Below are 22800 nucleotides of genomic sequence, written 5' to 3'. Positions count from 1 at the left end.
CACGATGTCCTCAATCTGCCATCAACTTCTTCTCTTGTGGGTCAAGAACACGGACCTGTAGTCCTCCGTCTTCTTTTGTGGCTCAACATGCTGCCAGTTGCAAAGACTTCCGGGGAAGATGGACACAAATGACACGCTTTCATTTTAACATACAGAGACATGAGCAATGTGTTTAAAAAAAACATGTCTGCATTCTTATTTCCAAAATTAGATTTTATTTCTGTTTATAATAGCTGAATCCAGCCGTCACTGTTTGAACGCTCACTAATCAAGTGCTACGTTTCCACTGACTTTTCACATCTCAGCCCTAAACACCTGTTGCCAAATTACAGATGGCTCCGCCGCTGTCAGCACTTCTTGCTGTCCTCCTTGCACTCTCCTCTGCTCCATGCATCCCGAACACATCCTTTGTATAATATTCATACTCTATATAACTTTGGGACTTCCCAGTTTCTTAAGTTATCTTTGGTGCCACCTATCACCTGTACGGGCACATGTTTGTGGAGAGAGCTCCCTGTGAAACCTGCTACTACCAACTGCAGCTAAATCTTTATTTTGGTCTATAAGAAGCCAAACTCAATGGCAGTCTAGTCTAGATTCGGTAATAACTTTGTGTAAATATCTTAAGTTTCTTGTGTCCACAGCTTTCTATTGGTCTTTTCTGTAAACCGAGTGAATTGAGGATATTAATATTGTTCCTTAAGGTTCAATATGAAGTGAGTTATAGAGCCCGAGTTGTGTGATTAAGGCCAAACTCAATCATCACAAGCTTAACATTTTCCACAAAATGTTGTCACGGCATAATTACAAGTCCAAGTTGCTCAGCCTCCTTTTGTAAATATTGAAGACATTTCTCCTCCGTAACGTCACTTTTGATTGCGTTTCAACACAAACAGATTTGAAGCTAATTTGGCTTCCATTAGAAGCTGGAGATGCTCCTGAGAAAAGAGTCCACATCAGAGAGTAAGACCATGTTTGATATTTTATTAAAAAGTAAAAGTAGACACCAGTCGACAGTCACGGCTAACCCGTTTTCCTCCACAATCATTGTCTTATTACAAGGCTTTACAGATGGCAGTGATGTCTGTGTCTGACCAGGGGGACGCTCATCGGCTCAAATAACACAGGGAGAACTACGGTCTTCGTCCATAGCCTTTATTGGAAATTCTTTACAAGTGTATGCTCCTAACCTGCCCAAACCCAGCTTTAGACTATAAATATATATATATTAAAAAAAAGGAAGTGTAAAAGACTTTTTTGTAGTTCCCCCAAAGAACAAAGAAAGCATTTACAGTCAGGTCTCAACTTGAGAAGGGGCAGTCACCTTTTTGTTTGTTCGTAGAAATGTCAAACAATTACAACAGTGATTTAAACAATTTGTGAATTGTGTCAGGAACAAAGCTGGATTTAAACAAAAATAAGGGGGGGGGGTGAAAAACAATCGGTGGCCAAGTGAAATCAGAAAGCTGATGATGAAAAGCTCACTAGAAAAACACTGAACAGCACAGAGGAGAGGTCAAACCAACCACAGCCTCATCAGTATACATGTGTGCATATACATCGCTGGCAACCTCACCACACAAACGTCTGCACATTCCAAAAAAAAAGGGTTTTTGTTAAGTCGTGACTGTGTGGAAGTTATTACAAAAACAAGTTGTAGAGCCAAGACACACCAGCGCCATGGAGCTCCCTCTGTCCTTTGATGAGCAGAGAGTCACAGCAGCAGCGTCACTGCACTGCTGGGACGAAGAGTGCTCAGAGAGCAGGAGAGCACCACCTGGTGACCGAGCCAGGCCATGCAGGGAAGCCTTCACTCGCCTTTCCACCCTCAATGTGCGTCACTAAATAAAATTTAAATGGAGCGACTTAACGTTTTAGTTACAAAATGTACAAGTGACTAGATTATTTCTGCCGTGTTCTCGTCATTGACTGGGAGAGCCCCCCCGGTTATTCAAAACTTTGCCGTTTATTTGATGTGATTAAGAACAAGTTATCATTTACAATACCAAATAAAAATGTGCAAAAAATATCAAATATTCAAAAAAAATGCCCATTTTCTGAACAAATGTCACATTTGTTGCTTTGAACACTGTTTACAAATGTCTATGCACATCATTTCAACAAAGTCTGGTCCTGCAGCTGCTGGCATAATAATAGGTGCACTTTACACAGGAGTGTAAACTGGTGGCCCGTTGAGGTACCGGTTCTTTTTTAAAGTGGCAGGGCACCACAGAGGAAAGGCTGCTCAGCTCTACACGCCAAGAACCAGACTCCAAATCCGGTCCATGTTTTTGAAAACATCTTGGCACCAAGAGAGCCGAGAAGGAGCTCGTGTTCTAGCACGAGAGCGACGCGACTACACGTGTGACCTGAAGTGTCGACCCAGTTTTTGACACTAAATCTGCACCTGGGCTGGGAAAAAAAACAAAACAATAAATTCTAAAACTAGTAAAAACACTATCAAGTTTAACTATAGACTGGCATTTGAACCAAAGAGAATCTTGGTGTCAAGATGCTTAGTAGTAAGAGTGATTTACAGGTGAGAGGAGAAAGTCATAATCAGTCATCTGCGTTGTTTTTAAACAAAAAGATTTCCTAGAGGGTTTCGGCTACATGGACACCATCTCTTTAACTGACAACATTAAGTCAAAATAAACGTGTGAATGTGTGTGTGTGAGATGTTGTCAACTTGGAACAGAAAGTCAAATCAAAGAGTCTTAAGAGCTACAAGGACCCATCTATTATCTCAGATGTCTTACTTTTCTTTGTTGAAAAAGAAGAAAAAAAATAATCACCTATATTAAACATGTTACAAATATAAATCAGTTTTCTTTTGTCGTTTTTCAAAATATGAACAGAAATTCAATAACACAAAAAAGTCCTTCTGAGGATTAAGTCCCGCTGGCTGTGAGGAGGAGGAGGAGGAGGAGGAGATGAAGGGCTCTTGATAATTTTTAGAAGAGCGGGACAGAAACTTTAAAGCAAAGAGACGACCAAAAAAAGAAAAGAAAGAAAGAAAGAAAGACAAAGCACCCTGGACTTCATGAGCGTTTCTGTCGCTTGGAATGTCGCTGCTTGCTGGACCGGTCCTCTTCACTGCGCGCCCCGCCGGCATCGCCCCGGCCCCCCCGCTGACGAGTTCTCTGCGTGTCCCGCTCGCCATCGCTATCTTCCTCCCTGTAATCCTTCTTGCCTGAGGTGGTGGAGGTCCTCTTACTCCTCCTCCTGCCATCATCATCCTCCTCCTCCTCCTCCTCCTCCTCATCATCATCGTCCTCCTCCTCATCACCACTCTCCCTCTCCTCTTCCCTCCGTCCTCGAACATTTCTGGTTCTCTTTCTGTTCGATTTGCCATTCTGCATCTTCTTTTTTGGTTCCTCCTCCTCCTCCTCCTCCTCCTCTTGTTCATCATCTTCTTCTTCTTCTTCTTCTTCTTCATCCTCCTCCTCCTCCTCCTCCTCTTCTTCAGATGTTGCAGGGGCTTGGCTGATGCGTTTGCGTGAACGCCGGCGGAGGTAGCCGAGGCCAGGCAGCAGCTTCTGCAGCAGCTCGGTGAACGTCTGCTCCGTCTTCACCATGCAGGAGAGCACCGTGCTGCCCTGCTGGTTGTACTCCTCTGCGTTGGAGAAGACGAGTTTCAGGTCTTCCAGGAAATCCTGGGCGCTGCGATACGAGCCCTGGCTGAATTTCCCGAGCATCGTTTGGAAATCCATGGGCTGGGAGATGATGTCCAGGTAGTCCTCTGCCTCCTCCACGGACACGGGCTCCCTGTGAAAGAGGAGCACAGCGTGAGAGGAGAGCCACGTTAGATCATCATCATGGTGTCTGAAGATTTGGTGCCTCTACAGATATTTCTGTTAGATTATTAGAACTTCTGGGTGGAAACACTGGTCTCGCACATGCAAGTATTTGCTGCGGCTCCATAATAAACTGAATGTCCATTCAAAGGGATCGTGTTCTCTGCTCACCTGAACGGCCAGCTGTAGCGGAATTTCGTCAGTTTCTTGAGGATTTCCTCGCACCTCTCCAGCTCCAGCACCTGCCGGCGCACTCCTGTTTGGGAACTCTGTCGCACCTGCGGACAGCACACACACACACACACAATTACAACAACACTTCACACTTCATTCCTTAATACGTCTAAGAGTTAAGACGTAGCTTCTGTACGGGGGAGTCCTGCTGCTTTCTCACCAGTTCATCGATGTCTGCGGGGCTGTTGGGGCCGGCCCTCTGTTTGCTGCTCTGACTACTTGAAGACGACTGCTTCTTGGGTTTACTTTTTGAAATCTTCTGCCGAGATGAAGACTGCTTATTTTTCTTCCTTGGTCTCACTGTAAAGAAATAATGGAGAGGGGATCAAGACAAGAAGAGGTATTCAGATGTATAAAAACATCTGAAATAACCAGTTATGTTCATTTGTCACACAACCTGCAGTTAGGCATTAAATCACTTTCAAACAATATCTCCATTACAATGATGACCCAACTGTTCTCTATAGTTTTATTTGAAACAACTCAATCATACGGTGCAATGCCGTCAACTGTGACAAAGTGTCACTCTAGAAATGAGAAAGATTCTTAGGATTCTCTCTTGAACTGTTCAGCATTGATGCATCAAACTTCCTATTCGTTATCCTTGACGTGCCGGCTTGAAACGACAGCGGGGATCATCCTGTCGCATACTCGGAGGGAAGCCGGAGTGAAACGAGGCTTCAAAGCAAAAGGTCCAGACAAAAGAGAGCGGGGCCGTAACTCCCCGTCAGCATTCCTCTCATTCCATACATGCAAACTCATAAGAGGTGACAAGCACCGAAACCCTGTCGGGAGGAGAACTTCATTTTAAATATGAGCTTTGAAATGTAGCATTCTGGTGTACTCTGAGGAGAAAATTAAGTAATAAGATATTTACTTTAAGCAAAAACAACTAATTTATTATTCAGTTATTAATCAGTATTTCCGCTCTATTGTTATTATTGTTATTAACCTTTATTTAGACAAAATCCATTGAGACCGAGGTCTCATTTTTAAAAGTTTGAGTCAAATAAAAACAAAGACAGCAAGAGTAGCGAGAACCATCGCCTATACAAAATAAAGTGATTTGTTTTCATTGAACCCTGTTACTGTATGGCTTCATATTAACTTCCACTGTTACTGTAAAGCTGTTAGAATTGTGGCCTATCTTCTATTTGCAATTAATATGCATTCAATCCAGTTCAATTATTTAAATGAAAATGATAATCTACTCTGGCTAAAGTAGTTTGTCAAGAGTAAAATAGCAGCTGTGATCTATACACACATCTGCATTAGCAACCCGCTGAAATGAAGGTACAGGCACCTTAACCCTCTCATTACTTCAGGGTTCTTGGGAGCAACGTGGGACTGTTGGGACTGTTAGTACACCGACTGTGGTCATCACAGTGAACGGTGTGAACAGTGTGATGAGAGGGCACGTGAGCCCGTGTTGCTGTAGTTCATCTCCTTGGAGCAGAGGCTGCATTCAGCATACCCTGCCTTATCAATGTATTTAAAACACTGTGACAGCAGGAAGACTCACGTCTGTTTAGACCTCCACCTTTATCCAGGCCCAGATCCACTCACAGCTCAGCCCTGCGTCAAGCTGCGCTACACAAACAGCCTCCTCGTCATTAAGCTCTTTGACCTCATCATCTCATCAGTATCTGGGCCTCATTCTACTTTGATTTATATATATAAAAAAATAAATAAATTTAAAAAAAACAAAACACACACCTGCAACCAGATCCTTTGGTGTTCCGGTTTAACGTTAATAACTGACCGCGTGAACTGAACCGGAACACGGGGGGGGGGGGCTGCATGTTTCATCACGTTACAATTCTTTATGACGAACGTTAACAGTCGACAAAGTCCCGCATGCAGAGGACGTTAACTTAACCCAGCAAGTATGAACGCAACTTAAACTGTAACGGAGGGAAATGAAGACGCTGTAGACAGCTTAACGCTGATTGGCTAAGACTAGACGAGTCACATCAAAGATGTTTCATTGCGAAGATCACGACATCACCGTTTCTCCTTCTCTCACTCCAATCTGAGAAACGCTGGCTTTTAATACAAAACGCCACGCATTGATGACGCAAAGACTCCAGTCTGGAGTTGGTCCATAGAAGTCAAAAGAGACTGAAACATGGACTTCTTCTGGTTGAAACCCTTATGGTGAACCATCAGAATCTGGACTAAATCCTCTCTTGCTGGTACTCACAGCAGTGACCCATGGCTGTGTAGTCATTCTCTTCCTCTTCCTCTTCATCTTCCTCAGACTCCTCCTCTTCAGACTCCTCCTCGTCCTCTTCTTCATCCGTGTCTTGGTTGTAGTTCCTACAACAGAGAGGTTGATAACCAAAAAATTCCAAAGAGAACATTATCTGTAGTTATAATTATAATGATAAGTACCATATTTTCTCGTGAGTTTTGAAAACCTAAACCGATAAGTTAGTCATTGAAGAAAAATATGACAAAGTGTGAGGCAGACGGTCACCTTGAACGCGAGCCACGCCTGGCGACAGTGGGCTGGCAGGCCGGACACAGCCACTCTCCGGTAGGGATGCCGTACAGGGCCGGCCGCAGACAGAACAGGTGGAAGGCCTTGTTGCACTCGTCACAGAGGATAAGTTTCTCATCATCACCTGGAGGAGATCGATATGTAAATCTTAGCTCTGAGCTAAAGAAGTTCAGTATGGCAATATTTTTGTTTCTGTCTTCACTCCCTGAAAGGCCAACAACATTTGTGTGCAGCTGTGCAAGTAAACAAGTTGTCTTTTATCGTCATCTTATCGCTACAGGTTCACCTGTTGGCCTGCGGAGCTGGCTGCTCTGTATGTAGACCTGCCTGACATTACTAGTCTTTCCTGCTCTGAGTCTGTCCCTGCTGCCCTGTTTGGATCTGGGTCCAGACTCCATCAGCTTCAGCACAGACGGGTCATGCTTGAGCACTAGACAGGGAGCAGAAGGGTAGTAGAGGAGCACTGCAACTCAATAATTCAGCACACCTATCAAGTACGGACTGACTGTTTCTTTACGAGGAAAAACAGAAGGAAACCATATTTATTAGACAGGAGACAGTAGAGGTGCTGGAGTTTTGTTTTGAACAAAGAAAGCCGTGTTATAACAAAAGCATTTCTATTCCAATAAAAGGCATAACGAATGCTCTTATTTCTATTGCTCCAATTCCTTTCTTTGAGACCAAAAGAGTGAGACAGCAGCTGAAAACAAGCCTACCTTTCCTGCGACAGACTTTGCAGCGAGCGTTCTCTGCAGACATGTCCCACTTTATGCAAGCGTCCAGCATCCCCAGCAGGACGTGCATGCGGGAGAAGGTCTGGGCCTCTCGGAGGCCAGTCTTCCACTTCTCGACCGCAGTCGCCACCTGACAGGAACGAAGCACAGACTTGTTTAAACTCGCGTGAAGAAAGACTTGAATAGTGGTAGCTCTGCCTGTAATATTCAGTGTGTTTCATGAGCAAATTCAGCATCTTAACTTTAATTTTGTTGTTATGTGGGTCATCTAATATCGACTTAAAACTGAACTTGAACACTGAAACTGGGTTCTCTTACCCTGGCCTCTTCCGCCAGTCTCTTCTCGTCGTCCACCTCCTCGGCCTTGCTGCTTTCCTCCCCTCCTTGCTTTTTCTTCTTCTTCTGCTTCGGGGCCATGAATCCCTGCAGGAACTTTTTGATGACACAGGCCTGAATGGTGATGATGCACTCACCAAAGTCTTTCAAGTTCTCAGTGTCTTTCAACTGTGAATAGTAGATGAAACGGGGAAGAAAACGTTATGAATCACAACGTTCAGTGGACAAACCAGAAATAATATAGTTCACTGTATAATTAAAAACTGGCTGTTTTACATAGTATGATATACTGAAACTAGTGCTGGGCAAGTTAACGCATTCATTAATTAACGCCGGCAATTATTTTATCGCGCGTTAATGCATTATTATTTATTTATTTATTTATATATATATATTTTTTTTTTTTTTAAATTGAAAGACAAGAGACAATACATATACATAACAACAAGAGGATGACAAGAACAGTGGGATAAAAGCCAGCAAACATCCTATAGTCAGTAATGTTAGTGCACCTATATGCTGAAATTCACGGTAAACGTATTTAAACGGCACAAATCGGGAGCGAGCGAAGGACTTTGAAAGTTAGCGGAAAGATTAACGTGAGACAACATCCGGTTTCTTCAGACGAACATCCGGTTTTCAGAATAAGATGCCAACAAAGTATGAATTATATTCACATTAAGTATGAAACATGCTACCTGCATCTCGTGAACCAAATGTTATTGCCATTTTGTTCATATAGCAGTACTTTTAAAATAAAAGTGCGCAATACACTACTTTTGAATTCATTATTGAACTTTGCCATAACAATGCGATTAATCGCAAAAAATCCATCCGATTAAATATTTAAATCGTTGCCCAGCACTAAATAAAACCTTTCAAAGTTGTATGATAGTTTGTGTGCACCATCAATCCTTAAAAACTGGGGTAACCAGTTTAACCCAATAATTATATATACATGAATTACCAAATCACTTGTCCGAGTAGACTTATCTGCATAATCAAAATGCCAATAACTTTATCACATTATGCTTGACACGGTACTACAAACTCCCTTAAACCGGATGATTAAGACTCTTCAGTGAACATTAATATTGATATTGTAACCAGACAAACTTATTACCTGCTCTTCGATGTCCACGTTGTCGTCCAGGTATCCCAGGCCTCCCTTCTGGAGCCGTGAGGCTACCTCTTGGATGTCACTGCGCAGGTAATTGAGCAGCTCTGTGAAGCCGTCGCAGGTCCTGAGGCCCAGTTTGGCCTTACGGGTCAGATGGACCGAGTGGAGGACGTCCTGGTACCTGAAACAGGGAAGAGACGGCTTCATATTTTCTCCATCACTGCTGCATTGTTAAAAACAATCTCGTCTGTTCATACTTTTTGTAGACGCTCTGGTGGTTCTGTATTCACTTAAACAACTTAACAAGCTTGCTGCTGCTATTAATACCAACACAACAAATGATAATTTCAAAATAAAGGCATATCTGTGCAAACTGAATGTAAAAGCTTTAAATAGCACAGCTGGCAATGCTTTAGCTGTACACATGTTTGTTAAAGATATTATCTCTTATAATGAGAGAGCATGCACCTGCTTTGTATCTTCGACTTCAGTGCACTCTCTCGAACGCCCTGAGGATGAAGACTCTCCACTAGCTCCTCCAGCTCAGCTGCATTGTCACAAACAAACCTGTATTCAAGAGGCAGAATATTAGAAGGAAGATTGTGTAAAAAGAAAAGGATAAAAAGAAAGAAAACAGAAACAAAGCTCTCACCAGAGGTTCTGTCCTTGGTTGGGAATAGTAGTTTCTATGCAGATGTCTGCTGCTGCTCCATGCTGGGGTCCCTCACTTATAGCACCGTCTATGCTGCCATCGTCCTTTTCAGCTCCTACAAAATAAACATTCATTATCCAAGACCAAAATGACCAATTATGTCCACACACAAAACTCCACACCAAGCAGAGCGAGATTGCAGAATTGATGCCACCATTTGTTTTTTTAACATTTCGATGAAGGTAACTTACACTAAAGTTACTGTACCTTGTGAATCATGAGTAGCGGCCGACTCACCCTCCTCTTCCTCTTCCACCTCGGGCTCGGCTGGTTTGTCCTCGGGTGGAGGGGTGAAGCTGTAGTCGATGCTTTCATGCACCCAGCCTTTCTCAATGTACAGACCAGGAACCACGTCAGAGAACAGCCAGTATCTGAACAAAGGCATCCAGCAACCACGGTTATCATTTACTTTGTTCTACAAATTCACATTTATCTGAGTAGAAACAGTGTTCAGCACTGACCTGTTGTGGTTTCTGTCAGTTCCCAGTGGGGACCTGCGCGTGACGAGTCTGGCTTTGGTTATTCCATCCTGAAAGGCCCTTTCTACAGAAGCCCTCTGCTTACGCATACGCTCCTCCTCAGCCTCCTTCTCCATGCGCTCTTTGGGGAAATAACACAGAAACAAATAAGAGTGAGGTATAGCAACTAAAAGCTATAAAGTAATTAACAGTAGACTGTCTGGCTTTGCTCTAAAATATCTCAGTGGTGGGAAGACAAAACACAGAGGATTGGTACATGTCCTATCAAGCTCGTCAGTTAACAAACTTGCCTTCTTTTAAAATAGCACATTTTGAAATGGATCAACAGCTCAACTCCTTGCTACAAAGTTTACCTTTGTTCTGTCGGTCCATCTCCTCCTTGTCCTTCTTGGCCTGCATGGACATCAGCCGCCGGCTCTTCACTGAGCTGATCATGTCCTCTGGCTCCGGTTCCGGCTCTACCTTTACTTCTTTTTTGATCTCCTTCTTAGCAGCTCCCTCTTTCTTTTTCTCACCTTTGAGCCCAGAAGAAAAAAAGGGAAAAAAAAAATGATGTATTGGTACCATCAATAAAAGAATAATACAAAGCTGAAGGAAGATTTAGCAATAGAAATTATAAAAACATATTTTTAACATTAAAAACAGGAGGAGGAGCTCTCCGGCTAACCCCCGCCTACCTTTGCCCTCCATCTCCTTTCGCATCTGCTTCTCGGCCTTCTTGCGGTCGTTGACCTCTTTCAGCATTGCCAGACGCTCCTTCCACACCTCGGCTGACCGTTGCTGCATGGCGTCGACGTGGTCTTCAACCGAGTACGTCATGAGTATGCGGTGGCACAGTGCCACCAGCAGGCTGACCTTCTCCTCGGGGCTCAGCTCAAACACCTCGATTGTCTCGAGCTTCTCCAAGAACTCGCTGGTCACCACGTCGTCGAAGCCGCCCAAAGCCCCCGTGTCCACCGAGCCCTGGTTGCTCTCCTCCCCGTGGGCGTCACACGGCCGCAGGCACAACCGAGCCAGCTCTGAAACAGAGTGCATGGTGAGCGGGATCTCGGATAACGGCATGTCGAGCTCGCTGTAGCCTTCCGCCAGCTCATCCTGCAGCAGCGTTTGAAGCAGCACCACCAGCACTCGGTTCAGGTAGAGGAAGCCGGAGCGTTCGCCTGCCAGTGCCTCCATCAGAGCCACTGCTGTGATGGGATACTGGTCATCGGGCATCAGCAGCCCTGCATAGCACTGCAGGAAGTCCACGACCATAGCCACGTCACCAAACAGGGTGTTGGGTAACCCCTCGGGCATGTCTACGAGCTTGAACACCGGCAGAGTCTTGCCACCTTCGATCTCCTGGTCCTCGTATCTGCGCGATTGCTCGCGGCGGACCAGCATCTCCTTCTCGCGCCTCTCCTTGGCCTTTTCTCGCAGCTTCTCTCGGACTTCCTCGCGCTTCTTCTTCATCTCTTCCTGCTTTTCCTCCTCGCTCATGGCCGCCCACCGCTTCTTCTGCTCCAGCAGCTCCCAGCGTTTCTGCACCAGCTCCTTGAGCTCCTCTGGCAGCCGGTCCCGATCATCTGGGGACAAGGTCTTTGCGGCCTTGGAGATGAGGGAGGAGAGGGAGTTCTTTTTGTCCTCCTTGCCCTTGTTCTCCTTATAGAAACGAAGGAGGTGGAGAGCCATAGGGTGCAGTGGCTTCCCCAGTTTGGGCGTACCCATGCCAGTACTACGGGCTCTCTTCTTAGGGCTCCCAGAGGAGGTGCTCTTCGCCAGATGCAGCAGAGTCATCTGCTTCATCTTCGGCGTCTTGGCACCAGCTTTACCGTCCTTTTTAGAAGCTTTGAGGACATTCTTATCGCCGCTCTTTCCGGTTTTCTTTCCTTCTTTCTTGTCCCCGGACTTCCTGCCTGATTTTGGAGTGGAGGGAGCTGAGCCTTTGCCTTCTCCTTTCTTTGGAGTTCCAGAGTTCTTCATCTTTAGTGGGGAGCCATTCATTTTCTGAAATACAGACAATATGAGCCCATGAAGCTTTTGAAAAGAGATACCCCATCATCATAAAGTAATAACTGACACGCGATAATGTACATACAAGCCAGCTTACCTGCATGTGGCCCCAAATGGTTGGACTAAGGGGCATGCCTAAAGAGTCTTTCTTTCGTCTCCTTTTCTTCTCTCCCTTCTCGTTTCCTGAATCCTCTCCTGGTGTGTCGGGGGTCTTGAGCCTCTTGCTCGGTTTACCCTCTGGAGATAACAAGCTCTTACGCTTTGCAGAGTGATTCTCCGCTAAAAACTTGAGACAAAAAAAAAGAAAAGTGTGAGACAAGAACAAGCAATATCTTTTCCCACATAATTGTCTTATGTGGGAACAAAAAATGACCATGAGTAAATTACCTTGTGTGGATCCAGAAGAAAGTCACTGAATTTGCTGGGCAAGTTAAATTTTTTCACGAGTTCATCTTCAACCACCCAGGGAGCACTCTCGCCCATGCCCAGCCTCAGAGCATAGTGCCTGATGAAGTAGCGCATGATCTCCTTGGTTGGAGGGCGCTCCGTTCTGTAGAGACTGTCCGCCGGGACGTCACTGATCACCTGTGAGACAAGTCGTTGGGGAAGATTCAGCGTCAGCTTCTTTCACAAAATGTCAAACTGTGTAGACCTCAAAAGATCATGAACCACAAATAGAAGTAATATGCTGTCATGGTTTCAAGAGACTTTCTCTTGACCACAGGATACAGACCTTATCCTCAGTGATGAGCTTCACGTCGTACTTATGGGGAAGGAATTTGGGCATCACCCATCTCTTCTTCTCTTCCTTCATGGCAGTGGGAAGTTTCCTTGGTGAACGTCGTGCTCGGTCACCTGATAGGTAGTGAAACAATAACATGTAAAAAAAAAAAAAAAGGACCCCTTTTCCCGCCCCAATCGTGTAGAAAAAGTGGCTGAAACTTTGTCAAATAAGTGGAAACTGGGAAAAAGAAAACATTCCGTTTAAAGAAAAAAAACTGTTTCTCTGGGCCTACAACCAATGTGCAGTTTAAAAAGGAACACACTGATCATCATTAATCACTATACCACAAGTTTTGTCATATCCATATACGGGCATCAAAACTTTCTGTTTTCTCTGTTCATGCAGCGAATGGAACTCACTGAGACTCTCTCTCCTGTTCTCCTCTTCTCTGGGAGGAGGTTCTTTCCTCTGGTTCTCCTGACTTGCGTTCTCCTTGTCGCTGGATGGAGAGTCACAGGCACCTTCGAGCTTCTTCTCCCCCGACTCACCCTCTGGATTTTCAAGGGGATGGATCTTCACCACCTTCACTTGCAAACTTTTGTCCTTCCCCACCTGAAGTGAAAAAGTCTTGTGAGAATCTCAGAACACACCACGAGGAAGTTTTCCTTTAAAAACACCTGCTTTCCACATCACTACCACTGAGGACGGGCAGAACATTCATCTTAACATGTTAATAAGATCTAGTAAATGCAGCAAAAATGTCAAGTGTCTAATTTGTTGATAAAATTGCAAAATAAAAGATAACAAGTTTAAAAAAAACAAGTTTAGAAATGTAACGGGTCAAACTGACCAGGAAGTCACACTCTTCATCCACAGCATACTTGGTGAGGATTTCCAGCCAGGCCATTTCAACCAGTTTGTCTAAAGACACTGTGTTGTGGTGGACCATCTCCAGGACTGGCTTCTCAAACCACTGGGGATACTCCTCCTGAAGCCTGCACACAGAAAATAAATCAGCATTAAAAACCAAACAAGGTTTAACAGCATATGAAAATAAAAGTGCAATACAGTTAAGTGTCTTGCATTCCCATTGTAATAAGCTCAGACTATTTTGTAGTAAGCGAGACACTGATTTTAATGCCTTGATGCTCAGCAAACAAGGCCACTGACATATCTGACAATTGACAATCAATTGAATTTTTTTCAAGGGTGTGAAGCAATCTATTCCAGACACGATTTCTTTCACATTGTTTGGATTTCTGCTACGCATTCGTCACCGGGATGAGAGCATTGCATAACTAGACAACAAAGGGCTGGGAGTGACCAGTAGGGGGAGTAAAACCTCCTGGCTGATATAATTAGACAGAGCTTAAACACAGCCTGTGATCCTCAGTGACTTGAGCTCAGGGCAACTGAGCAATGTTCTGCCCCGTCATTGCTGTGAGATATCCATGGCCACATATATATACAGTTTGGTCCAACGTTCTCTTGCTGACAGCGCACGTACATACAGTATACGCACACCTGGTTGGTGATGAGCGGACTGACAAAGATCAGTTGAACCATTGTACATTTTATATGGCTGTTTTTTTCCCCCATTTTGCAGATCAGGATAAGGAACTCTCACCAGGCCATTGCAGATTCAAGGATGACTCAATCCCACACCCTCTAAATAGAATGAGAGGAGGAGCAGCAGATTTATCCAATCATAGCAAAGCAGCCAGCCTTGTGACCTTCACTGGGAGAGTACGGCTCTTCCGTGATACTACCGAGCTGCTGTCATAGAGGCGAAACTGCTTCTGAGGGCATCTAAACAACCGGTGGTGGGCATAGCTATTCAGAAAATAATGGGAACCAGAGGTTTACTGGGCATCTGAATGCAAAGCACTACCATCTACTGAACTTTACCTGTGTATTCTTCACAGAACTCCATCAACAGCCTATCTGTAGAGGTGTTGGACAACAGAGAGTAGACTAATGGCTCTTATTTCACATGTTGGATAGAATCGTGTAGATGCAAACAAAAACAGGGAGTCATACTAACAGTTCGGTGACTTCTTGTTCCTCCTCCCATGCTTCATTGTGCGTGAGTTGACCACTTCCAGTGCTCTTGCATGTCCAGATGTGCTCACTATACCTCTGCAAGCGTGCCTCATACTCTCTGTAGGCGTTTGGTTAAAGAAATTACAAGTCATATGGAAACAGTTCTTCCTTATTTAGCCATTTACTTACTAATTACAAGCAAGAGACACGTGGTCTGTCGTTGACAGAAATATAGAAAGAAGCTGAGGTCATGGGACACCCAACAAACACAGACGTACAAAAATGAAATGCATGGTTATATGCTAAGAATTAAAAAGTGTACAAACGGTGTAATTAACAATGCAAAACGGTACGGGGAGCTAGGAACGAATAATGATTGTGATGGAAGCTGGAAAAGAGTCCAAGCTACCTCATGATGAAGAGACTTCTGTGGAACACACCTATACGGGTACTTAATGGGAGTAGAAAGTTTGACTGTGCTACCACTGAAGACTGCAACACAGTAAAGTGAAGATCCCCGTTATTGTAGATGGGATAGCATGGGGAGGTATAAGTGAGGCCTGCGCTTCACATAGCTATTCTTTATGAAATGATGACAAATGTCGATGTTAAAACGTTACATAAAAACAGTCGAGTGAACAATTTTGCTATGCCACTGTAGAAATCCAAATCTACTAGAACTAATGACAACTTAGGTAACCATAAATAAAACTTAGAAGTTAATTTCCACACTGCGAGCGTCACATTGGGTTGTCATAACTGACAGTTGAGGATCTCTGACGTTTAAAGTTTTCACTCAGACACCGAAACAAGTAAAGTCACTTTACTATTACAGCATAACCAAAGCTATCTACCAAACATGCTACCATGAATAAATAAACCAATTTGAATCGACTATCGTCCTCTTGTCAAACTCAAAAAGTAATGCACTGGTAGCTAATGATAGCTATTCTACAGAGGCTAACGTTAAAAGCTAACTCTTACCAGTCGAGCAACATCCTCAGCCTAAGAGAGAAGACGACGGGCTATTGTGACATAATGGGATACCTAACGTTAGCAGCGTGCGAGCTAACCGCGCTAGCATTGGTGGCTGTCAGCGGGGCCGTGGAAGCTGAAAGTGAAAGGACGTCTTTATCGTCTCTCTATATTTAATTAAGCATATTTATTTCCCCATGTGCCACACAAAATACTTTCGCTAGCTTTGGGAAATAGCCATTTAACTTAGCTGCATTAGCACAGCGGTGTGAACATTAGCTAGCTAGCCAACTTGTCATCAGTGTAACGTTTCACTGTGTACATGCGGGTAAACATTAAATGGGGAAACCGCCAGGTAACATCAAATTAGGTTAATTCGGTCCTTTGCACGGGATTATGTGGACATCAGTTTAGCCAGGTAGACAAAGTCACGTATACAGCATGACGAGTGGCTCGATAAGTCTGAGCATCATCACGTTAAAGGATACTCTTTGTTCCTGAAGGCCTCCTTGGTGTGCTCGATGATGTAGACCTCCTCTCCCGGGCCTGGTGGCTCGGCTAGCGGCTTAGTCAGTGGATACGGTTTCCGGCCTAAAAGCGGAGCCATTTCCAAATCCACAGATGGCACGGGGTGCCAATGGTAGAATTAAATCTTCTAGTACAATAATATGCAATAATATGTCCTTAGCATGTATGCAAGTGTCCCGCAAATATCTTAGCACGTATCACTTTACCGCCGGCAGGCCCAGCTCCAACGTGTAGCAGCTAGCTGACTAGCTAACGCAAACGGGCTCAAATGCTATCTCGCTGCAAAACAATAACAGTGCGCTTCTTCTTGCCGCCCGCCTCATCGCATCCTTCTTCTCTCATCTATTAGCGGTGCCATGCTGGTTTTACGCAGTGTCTCAGGTGTAAACCAGGTTGCCGGACTTGTCGCTCGGTATAGTTAGTAAACTTTTAGCTCCTCCGAGTGAACATGTAAGGATGAACCACACCGAACTGCTCAGTTCAGAAGGAGGTATGGCGCGTTGAAGACTCCAAAGTCTTTCCAAACTAGGCCTGTTCTCGTTGGATCACTTGTATTCCCCGCGTGTTCGTACTGCCAGAGCTTCTTGTTATCGGATAAGATAATTAGCAAGAGCTACAAAAAAAGTAACCTGGATCAATCAAGAGGTTAATTCCTTGTCGAAATGGCGGGAGTTTCCAGTCCACCGGCACACGTCCGTCCGCAATCGGAACTCCGTTTCCCCGGCAGCAAGCAGCGTCGGGAGCACGCCCCGCCCCCTCTCTACGTTCATTGGCTCCCTCAGCAAAGCGCCTTCGTCGAATTGCTTTGAACCAGTCTCTGATTGGCTGATGTGGCCTGTCCGTCACAGTAGAATATCCCCTTCAAATAAACCACGCCCGCATCGAATATAGATGAAGAACTCGAGGTCAGCTGACGACAATAAAGATTATATGATCCATATATCTCATTTATACTAAAATACATTTCAACACTCTGATTATGTATTTGATTAAAATTGTTGTGGAATTAATTCCCTCTTGAATTATTGACTTAATTTCTGAATCCATTGTCTGGTCTCCATTTTGAACATGTCTGATTAAACAATAGGCCCTGCCTTTATAATATAGATATAATAATGAGTGCATACCGATCACAGCATGGACCGCAGGATCAATTAATTGAAATGGAATTGGAAAGTAGCATTTATTATGGTTTACAATGTCGTCAGTTATAAACATGGGCAAATTATATTTTAAATATAAAAAAAAACATTTCCTTGCATACGATAAGCCAAAAGAAACTCTGTTCCAGAAAGTGCCTCGTATTTAATAGAAAAATGGCACATCTAAACATCAATCTGCATAAAGCTACACATTTAACACCTTTTCAAAATGGCCTGTAAACCTCAAAAATAAAGCAATAGGATACATGCAAACGTAAAGCTCATCTGCATAATGAGTCAATTGGAAACAGTTGCAGGAAAACATTTACAGCATTTGAAATACACCGCCTGCAACAGCAGTGACTTGCCACACAAAGTTTGGACAATTCCCCACCATTCATTTCAAAAATCACTTATAACAGCATACTTTAAAGACCTTTAAAAGTGAACAAAGTTTGAGCTGTAAATACTTTTTTTTCCCTCATTTGCTGAAATGTAACAGTTGCGTGAATATGTCAAGAAAACCCTTAGAATATATATATTTTTAAATTGAGCTAATCTGATTGAGGACAGGTACTGTGTGTGTGTGTGTGTGTATTTTGACGAAACTATTATAAATGAGCTATCTCAGAACAGCATTTTCTCCTGTGCAAATCTTCTTTAAAGGCGGTGCTCCTGATTCCTCCAATTCCTCCTGTCGAATAAAAAGGAACACGATGTTACTTAAATGTTCACATACATTTTACACCAAGCTACGGACCGCAGAGATTAAATGATTAATTAATCAAAGAACATTTTTTGGGTTATCCTTCAAAACCGTTTTCAGAAAGTGGACCTGTGTGTCTGGGGTGCTCTGTCGGACTGCTCCTGATGAAAGAAGATCCTCCTTGATGAGTGTGGGAGGCTCATCAGCCCCCTCCTGTCCTAAATGAACCGGCTCTGCATTCACAAGGAAGGGTGGAAATATAACCTCATTAACGCAGCGCTTAGCTCTAGGATGCCATTTTATACTCAAATACAGGATCTATTGTGTGAACCTTAAATTACAGGAATAATGTGTAAAAATTGAGTGTAAATATGCTCCAGAGAGCCATCCACATACCATCCACACTCTCCTGGCCCAGCATTGGTGGCTGAGAGTCCTCAGTCCGGAGGCTGGAGGTGTGTGGAGGGCTGACCTGCTGCGAGCTGGAGGTGCTGCTGCTGTTATCCATTTTAGGCTGGTAGACATCCGACAGAAAGCTCTGGTTGCTGTTTTCATCTGAGGAATAGAGGAGTTGCACTTAACATCTGGGTTTTTTATATTGTTATGTTATATTCTATTTGATGCGTTTGGTTGTGTGATATTTTGACATATATACGTAAAGGCCATTATGCATGCCATGTCTCCAGTATTTTATTAAATACAGCCACAAAAGTCACCAGTGAAATCCAGTAAAGATGTAGCATTTTCCAGGACCACATCTTTCAGTCCTCGAGCATCTCCACCTGTGGATTTGGTGCGATATATCTGATAAGAAAGAGGGGATGTAAAATAAAAATAAAAAAATCAGACAACTGATGACACAACATTCATTGAAGTAAATCCTTAAAATGATCGTGGTATTGTTACGTGGCAGAGGCCCCTACCTGCTTTGTTTCTGTTACTGGCACCCACTTGAATATGCGTAAGGATGTGTCCCCAACTGTCACCCATTTCTTCTCCCTGGGAATGAAATGAGTTCAGACATTATTGTTTTTAAATAAGCTCAACGTAGGTCCAACGCCACACCGTCCGCTTTAATAGCATTAGTCTGTAACGTGGAGCTACGTGCTCGTGTCTTTTTCTGCCCACAGCAGAGAGATGACAGCTACATCAAAACATCCTGCTATGCTCACTTTACAGCCATCGTTTACTTTAGGTGTCGTGCGCGTGTAAATCCCGCGAGGATGGATGTCCAAATGTGCTCGTGGACGTCCCTGTTGTGTGACTACGGGACGGCCGTTACATTACGGCGGCATGTGAGGCTGTGGCCATATTGACAGCTCTTGGCAGAAAAAAAAAAAGAAAAAAAAACTCAGTTAGCTCCGCCTCTCCTGTCAAGCCAGGGCATTGATTGGTCGGCAGCCCCGTCAATCATCTAACTTTTCCGACTGAAGTTTGTTGAGCGACGCAGCAGATATCAGGCTACAGTCACTAATACATTTCCCTCCATATTGTCCCCCGGACAGCCTACGTACCATTTGCGCACCTTCTCGATGGCCGCCAGGACCTTTTTAATGTCATCTTTAGCCCGACTTCGGGTCTCAGCGCGGCCTGTTCGTCCCGACATCTTGATGCTGTTATGATTCATCTACAGATGCATCTGAAAACTTCAAGACCAAGCCCCAGTCCTCCGTTACAGTGGTAGTCTCGCGAGATTTCATCGTCTCATTTTTTTTTAGTTTCTCTTTTTTTTGGGCTTGATCCTCCTCAGTATGCTGCTCATACTGTATTTAATGTAATCATTGGGTGCCCACATTTTGTGTTATTTTTTTCTATATGTATTCATCTGGGTTGGAAGTTGCTATTCACAGTGCATGTATTCATATACTTAAGTACAATTTTGAAGTACTTCTACTTCACCTGAGTATTTCTATTTGATGCAACTGTTTACTTATACGCCAATACAATTCAGCAATATTGGACCATAAATCTAACAATATGATAATGAGTATACTTTAGGTACATTTAGTTGATAATACTTTTGAACTTTTACTTAAGTGGGATTTTAAAGGCAGGGCATTTACTTATTATGGAGTATTTCTAAACTGTGGTTCTGGTACATAGCTACCTTTTATTTAACTGTTTAATAACGTCCAGGTGGTCCTTTTGCTTTTCTTTGCTATTATATCTTTTTTTTTGTGCTTTGTTTTTTTTTGTATTTTTGTGAATGTGAAAAACTGGATTTTCCTTTACTAATGTGTTTATGTAGACAAAAGCTTGGTTAAATGTACACTATAGTTTTGACTCCTGGTTCCCATCTTTGACCAACAGAGGGTAGCCTTGAGTTGTGCAGCGCAAACATGCTTCGAAACCTGATAGCAAAGGTTGAGCCTGTTGCAGTAATTGTAATTAGGAATGATCACTGACAGGAAACCATGCGCTGCTTGCCTATATCATCCAGAGAATGCCTTTGTAAAAAAATATTGTGACTGAAAGGGAAAGGGGAACAAAGACACAGTATGATAAGCTCTTCTCCCACTAATAGCAATCAATACTTGATAACAAGTATCACTTCTCAGACAGTGCTGATAGTGGCACACTTCCCCAGCAATGTTCAGTGCCAGTTTGTTGTTAATTGGACAAGTAATGCTAGAACTAACCAGGACACCATTAGAGAATTCATTTCTTAATTTCCTGCAGAGCGTATAGCATGAAGCACTGCATTTTCAATGACAAGGAATTTGGGGATTTTATGGCAAAATGATGTTTGCGCATGAGACATTAAAATGCATTCAACTTTCTAATGATTTGGCTTGTGACTGTGTGTCATTATTCACGATGACACACAGCTCCTCATTAAATTATATTGAATTAAATAGATTCAAACATTTTCCAGCAAAAGTAATAAACAGCAACAGTCTGAAAGTATTTTTACTGACTGAATATTATTGTGCATGAAGTCGCCTGAATCCCCCAACCAAGACATATTTTGTAAACACTTCTGTCATATATGTAAGATAAGACTGCAGGAGTAGTTTTTTGTTTTACATATAGTTGGAAAATCAAAATCACAACACATTATTGATGGAGTGGGCGGAGCCTGCTGCAGCTCCAGCCAGTGGCTGACAACATTGGGAGGAGTCAGAGACAGTTGCCAGAGAAAATATCCAAATAACAGCGGCACTCATCAGCATGCAGCTAAACGGTGTCCTCACACCTGAAGCAGACGTACGTTTGTGTGAGTGTGTGTGCGAGAACACCGTGCGTGAAGGCTTCCCATGGACGTCGTGTGTTTTGTGCAGGTTTCTGAAGAACTGAGTGTTACAAAGACAGAGATTAAGTTCTGTAAAGTTCCCGCAATTTGTTGCACATATCATTTCTGTTTTTTGTGGATTGTAAAATAAACTTCCTACATTCTTTTTAGATGAAATTCATCATGCACCATATTAGTCTTTTAACAATAATAATGTGAAATATAAATGATTGAAAATGTCACTTGTCCTTTCCGGTTGCAGTTCATCGCGCATACGAGTTAATTACGGCAATACAATCAGAAATATGACTCATATTATTTTACATGTAAGCATTAGACCTATTTTTACGCCCGTCAGATTTCATTTACAGACAAAAAAAAACGTTGCAGTCAGACTGTATGTTTGCAGCACGTTAACGAACAGGGACTTTATTTTGAAAAGCGGAAGTGTTCTCCTCCTCTAAGCGTGGCTCACTTGACTGGTGCCGTTCAGACTGCTCCTCCTGTCATTGACTGGGGTGGTGGACAGAGAGGCCAAATGACCCAACGGGGGCGACGAGTCCAGCGCAGCATGGACTGGTGCCCGCCATAGTTAGTGCAGCGTTTTTTTGTTTTTTTTATTACAGTCCGGCCTGTTTATCGGCTGAAAGTTGTGTTTTGTTTCGCTGCTGCTGTGGGAAAAACACGACAATGGATCGCGTGAAGAGCTCCATGCAGCAAGTACCCAACGCTATTCCCAAAGTGATCCGACGGACTACCGGAGGGGCCAACAGCCTGGAGCTGGAGAAGGACAACTTTGAGAGAGGGCAGGTACGGTGCAGAAGAGGAGGAGGAGGAGGAGGAGGAGGAGGTCACATAATGATTAATAAAAAGATAGCGTTGTTTTCCTGAAAGCGTGGGAGGAAGATCCTGGCTGATGGATGATAATTATCATGCCAGGATATTTGCTGTCAGCTCCTAAATTTAACTGTGCACTGTGAGATCTCTTTTTTTCTAACGATAGGAGCTCAGGATCCATAAAAAAATTTTAAAAAAAGACAATCACATTTTGACATATTGGAGGAAACCCTTCCATTTTTGATTCTTCACTGTTCCTGCTCAGATTATGGGCTGTTCCTTGTGCTGCTCTCCCTGATGTCTGTCTGTGATCAGCAGAGATACAAATGAGTCCACTGTACAACAAAAGAGCTGCTGAAATGTAGGTCAAAGGCCCTTTGAATTCAGATAACTGTGCTGTTTAGCCTATCTGCAGAATAAACCAGACAAGAGGGAGGCAAGTTGGAGCTGTGTGGAGCTGTCATGTATGACAGGCTGTCAGCGCCTTCTTTAGGCCTCCAGGCAGGATCAGAGATGATGGTGATGATGGAAGGATGAGATTTAAATGGAATACATGCACTGATCTTTCTTTGTTGTGTTAAGTTTTCTGGTATGTCCTCTACTGAATAATGAATGCCGTGTAGCTCGTGACTTTGTATGAAGTGCTCTCCCAGTGAGCATATGTATGTTATACTGTGGAGCCTGCTGCTTCCTGCCTGGTGGTCTC

The 22800-nt window shown here is 43.5% G+C and overlaps 3 protein-coding genes across 7 annotated transcripts in view; 1 reads left to right on the top strand and 2 right to left on the bottom strand.

The window, feature by feature from the left end:
* Window positions 1-2933: 2933 nt before the first annotated feature.
* Window positions 2934-16901, bottom strand: baz1b (bromodomain adjacent to zinc finger domain, 1B). Of its 2 annotated transcripts, none has more exons than XM_031861135.1 (21): window positions 16138-16901; window positions 14676-14792; window positions 13482-13626; window positions 13051-13243; window positions 12641-12762; window positions 12295-12492; window positions 12005-12193; window positions 10593-11901; window positions 10269-10430; window positions 9898-10036; window positions 9644-9807; window positions 9377-9491; window positions 9193-9291; window positions 8728-8905; window positions 7587-7772; window positions 7251-7398; window positions 6511-6658; window positions 6235-6350; window positions 4192-4331; window positions 3969-4075; window positions 2934-3768 (listed from the first exon to the last, which is right to left on the bottom strand). In XM_031861135.1, exons 1-21 carry the CDS (start codon window positions 16254-16256, stop codon window positions 3042-3044), a joined length of 4821 nt encoding a protein of 1606 aa, XP_031716995.1. In that variant the 5' UTR covers window positions 16257-16901; the 3' UTR covers window positions 2934-3041. The 2 variants fall into 2 exon arrangements, with proteins under 2 accessions (XP_031716995.1, XP_031716996.1); XM_031861136.1 differs by having other exon boundaries at window positions 9674-9807.
* A 445-nt stretch (window positions 16902-17346) lies between these two features.
* On the bottom strand, window positions 17347-19683 carry bcl7bb (BAF chromatin remodeling complex subunit BCL7B b). 3 transcript variants are annotated; one of them, XM_031861121.1, is made up of 7 exons: window positions 19540-19554; window positions 19198-19346; window positions 18949-19024; window positions 18742-18829; window positions 18422-18580; window positions 18155-18258; window positions 17347-18013 (listed from the first exon to the last, which is right to left on the bottom strand). In XM_031861121.1, the coding sequence occupies exons 2-7, from the start codon at window positions 19206-19208 to the stop codon at window positions 17942-17944; spliced, it is 510 nt and encodes a 169-aa protein (XP_031716981.1). In that variant the 5' UTR covers window positions 19209-19346; window positions 19540-19554; the 3' UTR covers window positions 17347-17941. The 3 variants fall into 3 exon arrangements, with proteins under 3 accessions (XP_031716981.1, XP_031716979.1, XP_031716980.1); XM_031861119.1 differs by lacking the exon at window positions 19198-19346 and having other exon boundaries at window positions 19540-19683; XM_031861120.1 differs by lacking the exon at window positions 19540-19554 and having other exon boundaries at window positions 19198-19495.
* A 2054-nt stretch (window positions 19684-21737) lies between these two features.
* The window catches only part of hip1 (huntingtin interacting protein 1), a 44646-nt gene continuing 43583 nt past the window's right edge, over window positions 21738-22800 (top strand). For both annotated transcript variants that reach the window (XM_031860560.1, XM_031860558.1), the window contains exon 1: window positions 21738-22067. In XM_031860560.1, coding sequence (XP_031716420.1) covers window positions 21948-22067 — 120 coding nt within the window. In that variant the 5' untranslated portion in view covers window positions 21738-21947. The remainder of the gene's footprint in view (window positions 22068-22800) is intronic.

Source organism: Anarrhichthys ocellatus, unplaced genomic scaffold (assembly GCF_004355925.1).
Source record: "Anarrhichthys ocellatus isolate YVR2014 unplaced genomic scaffold, GSC_Weel_1.0 scaffold24, whole genome shotgun sequence".
NCBI classification, from domain to species: domain Eukaryota; kingdom Metazoa; phylum Chordata; class Actinopteri; order Perciformes; family Anarhichadidae; genus Anarrhichthys; species Anarrhichthys ocellatus.
Note: the sequence above shows the minus strand (reverse complement) of the source record. Positions and strands in the feature narration are given on the sequence as shown.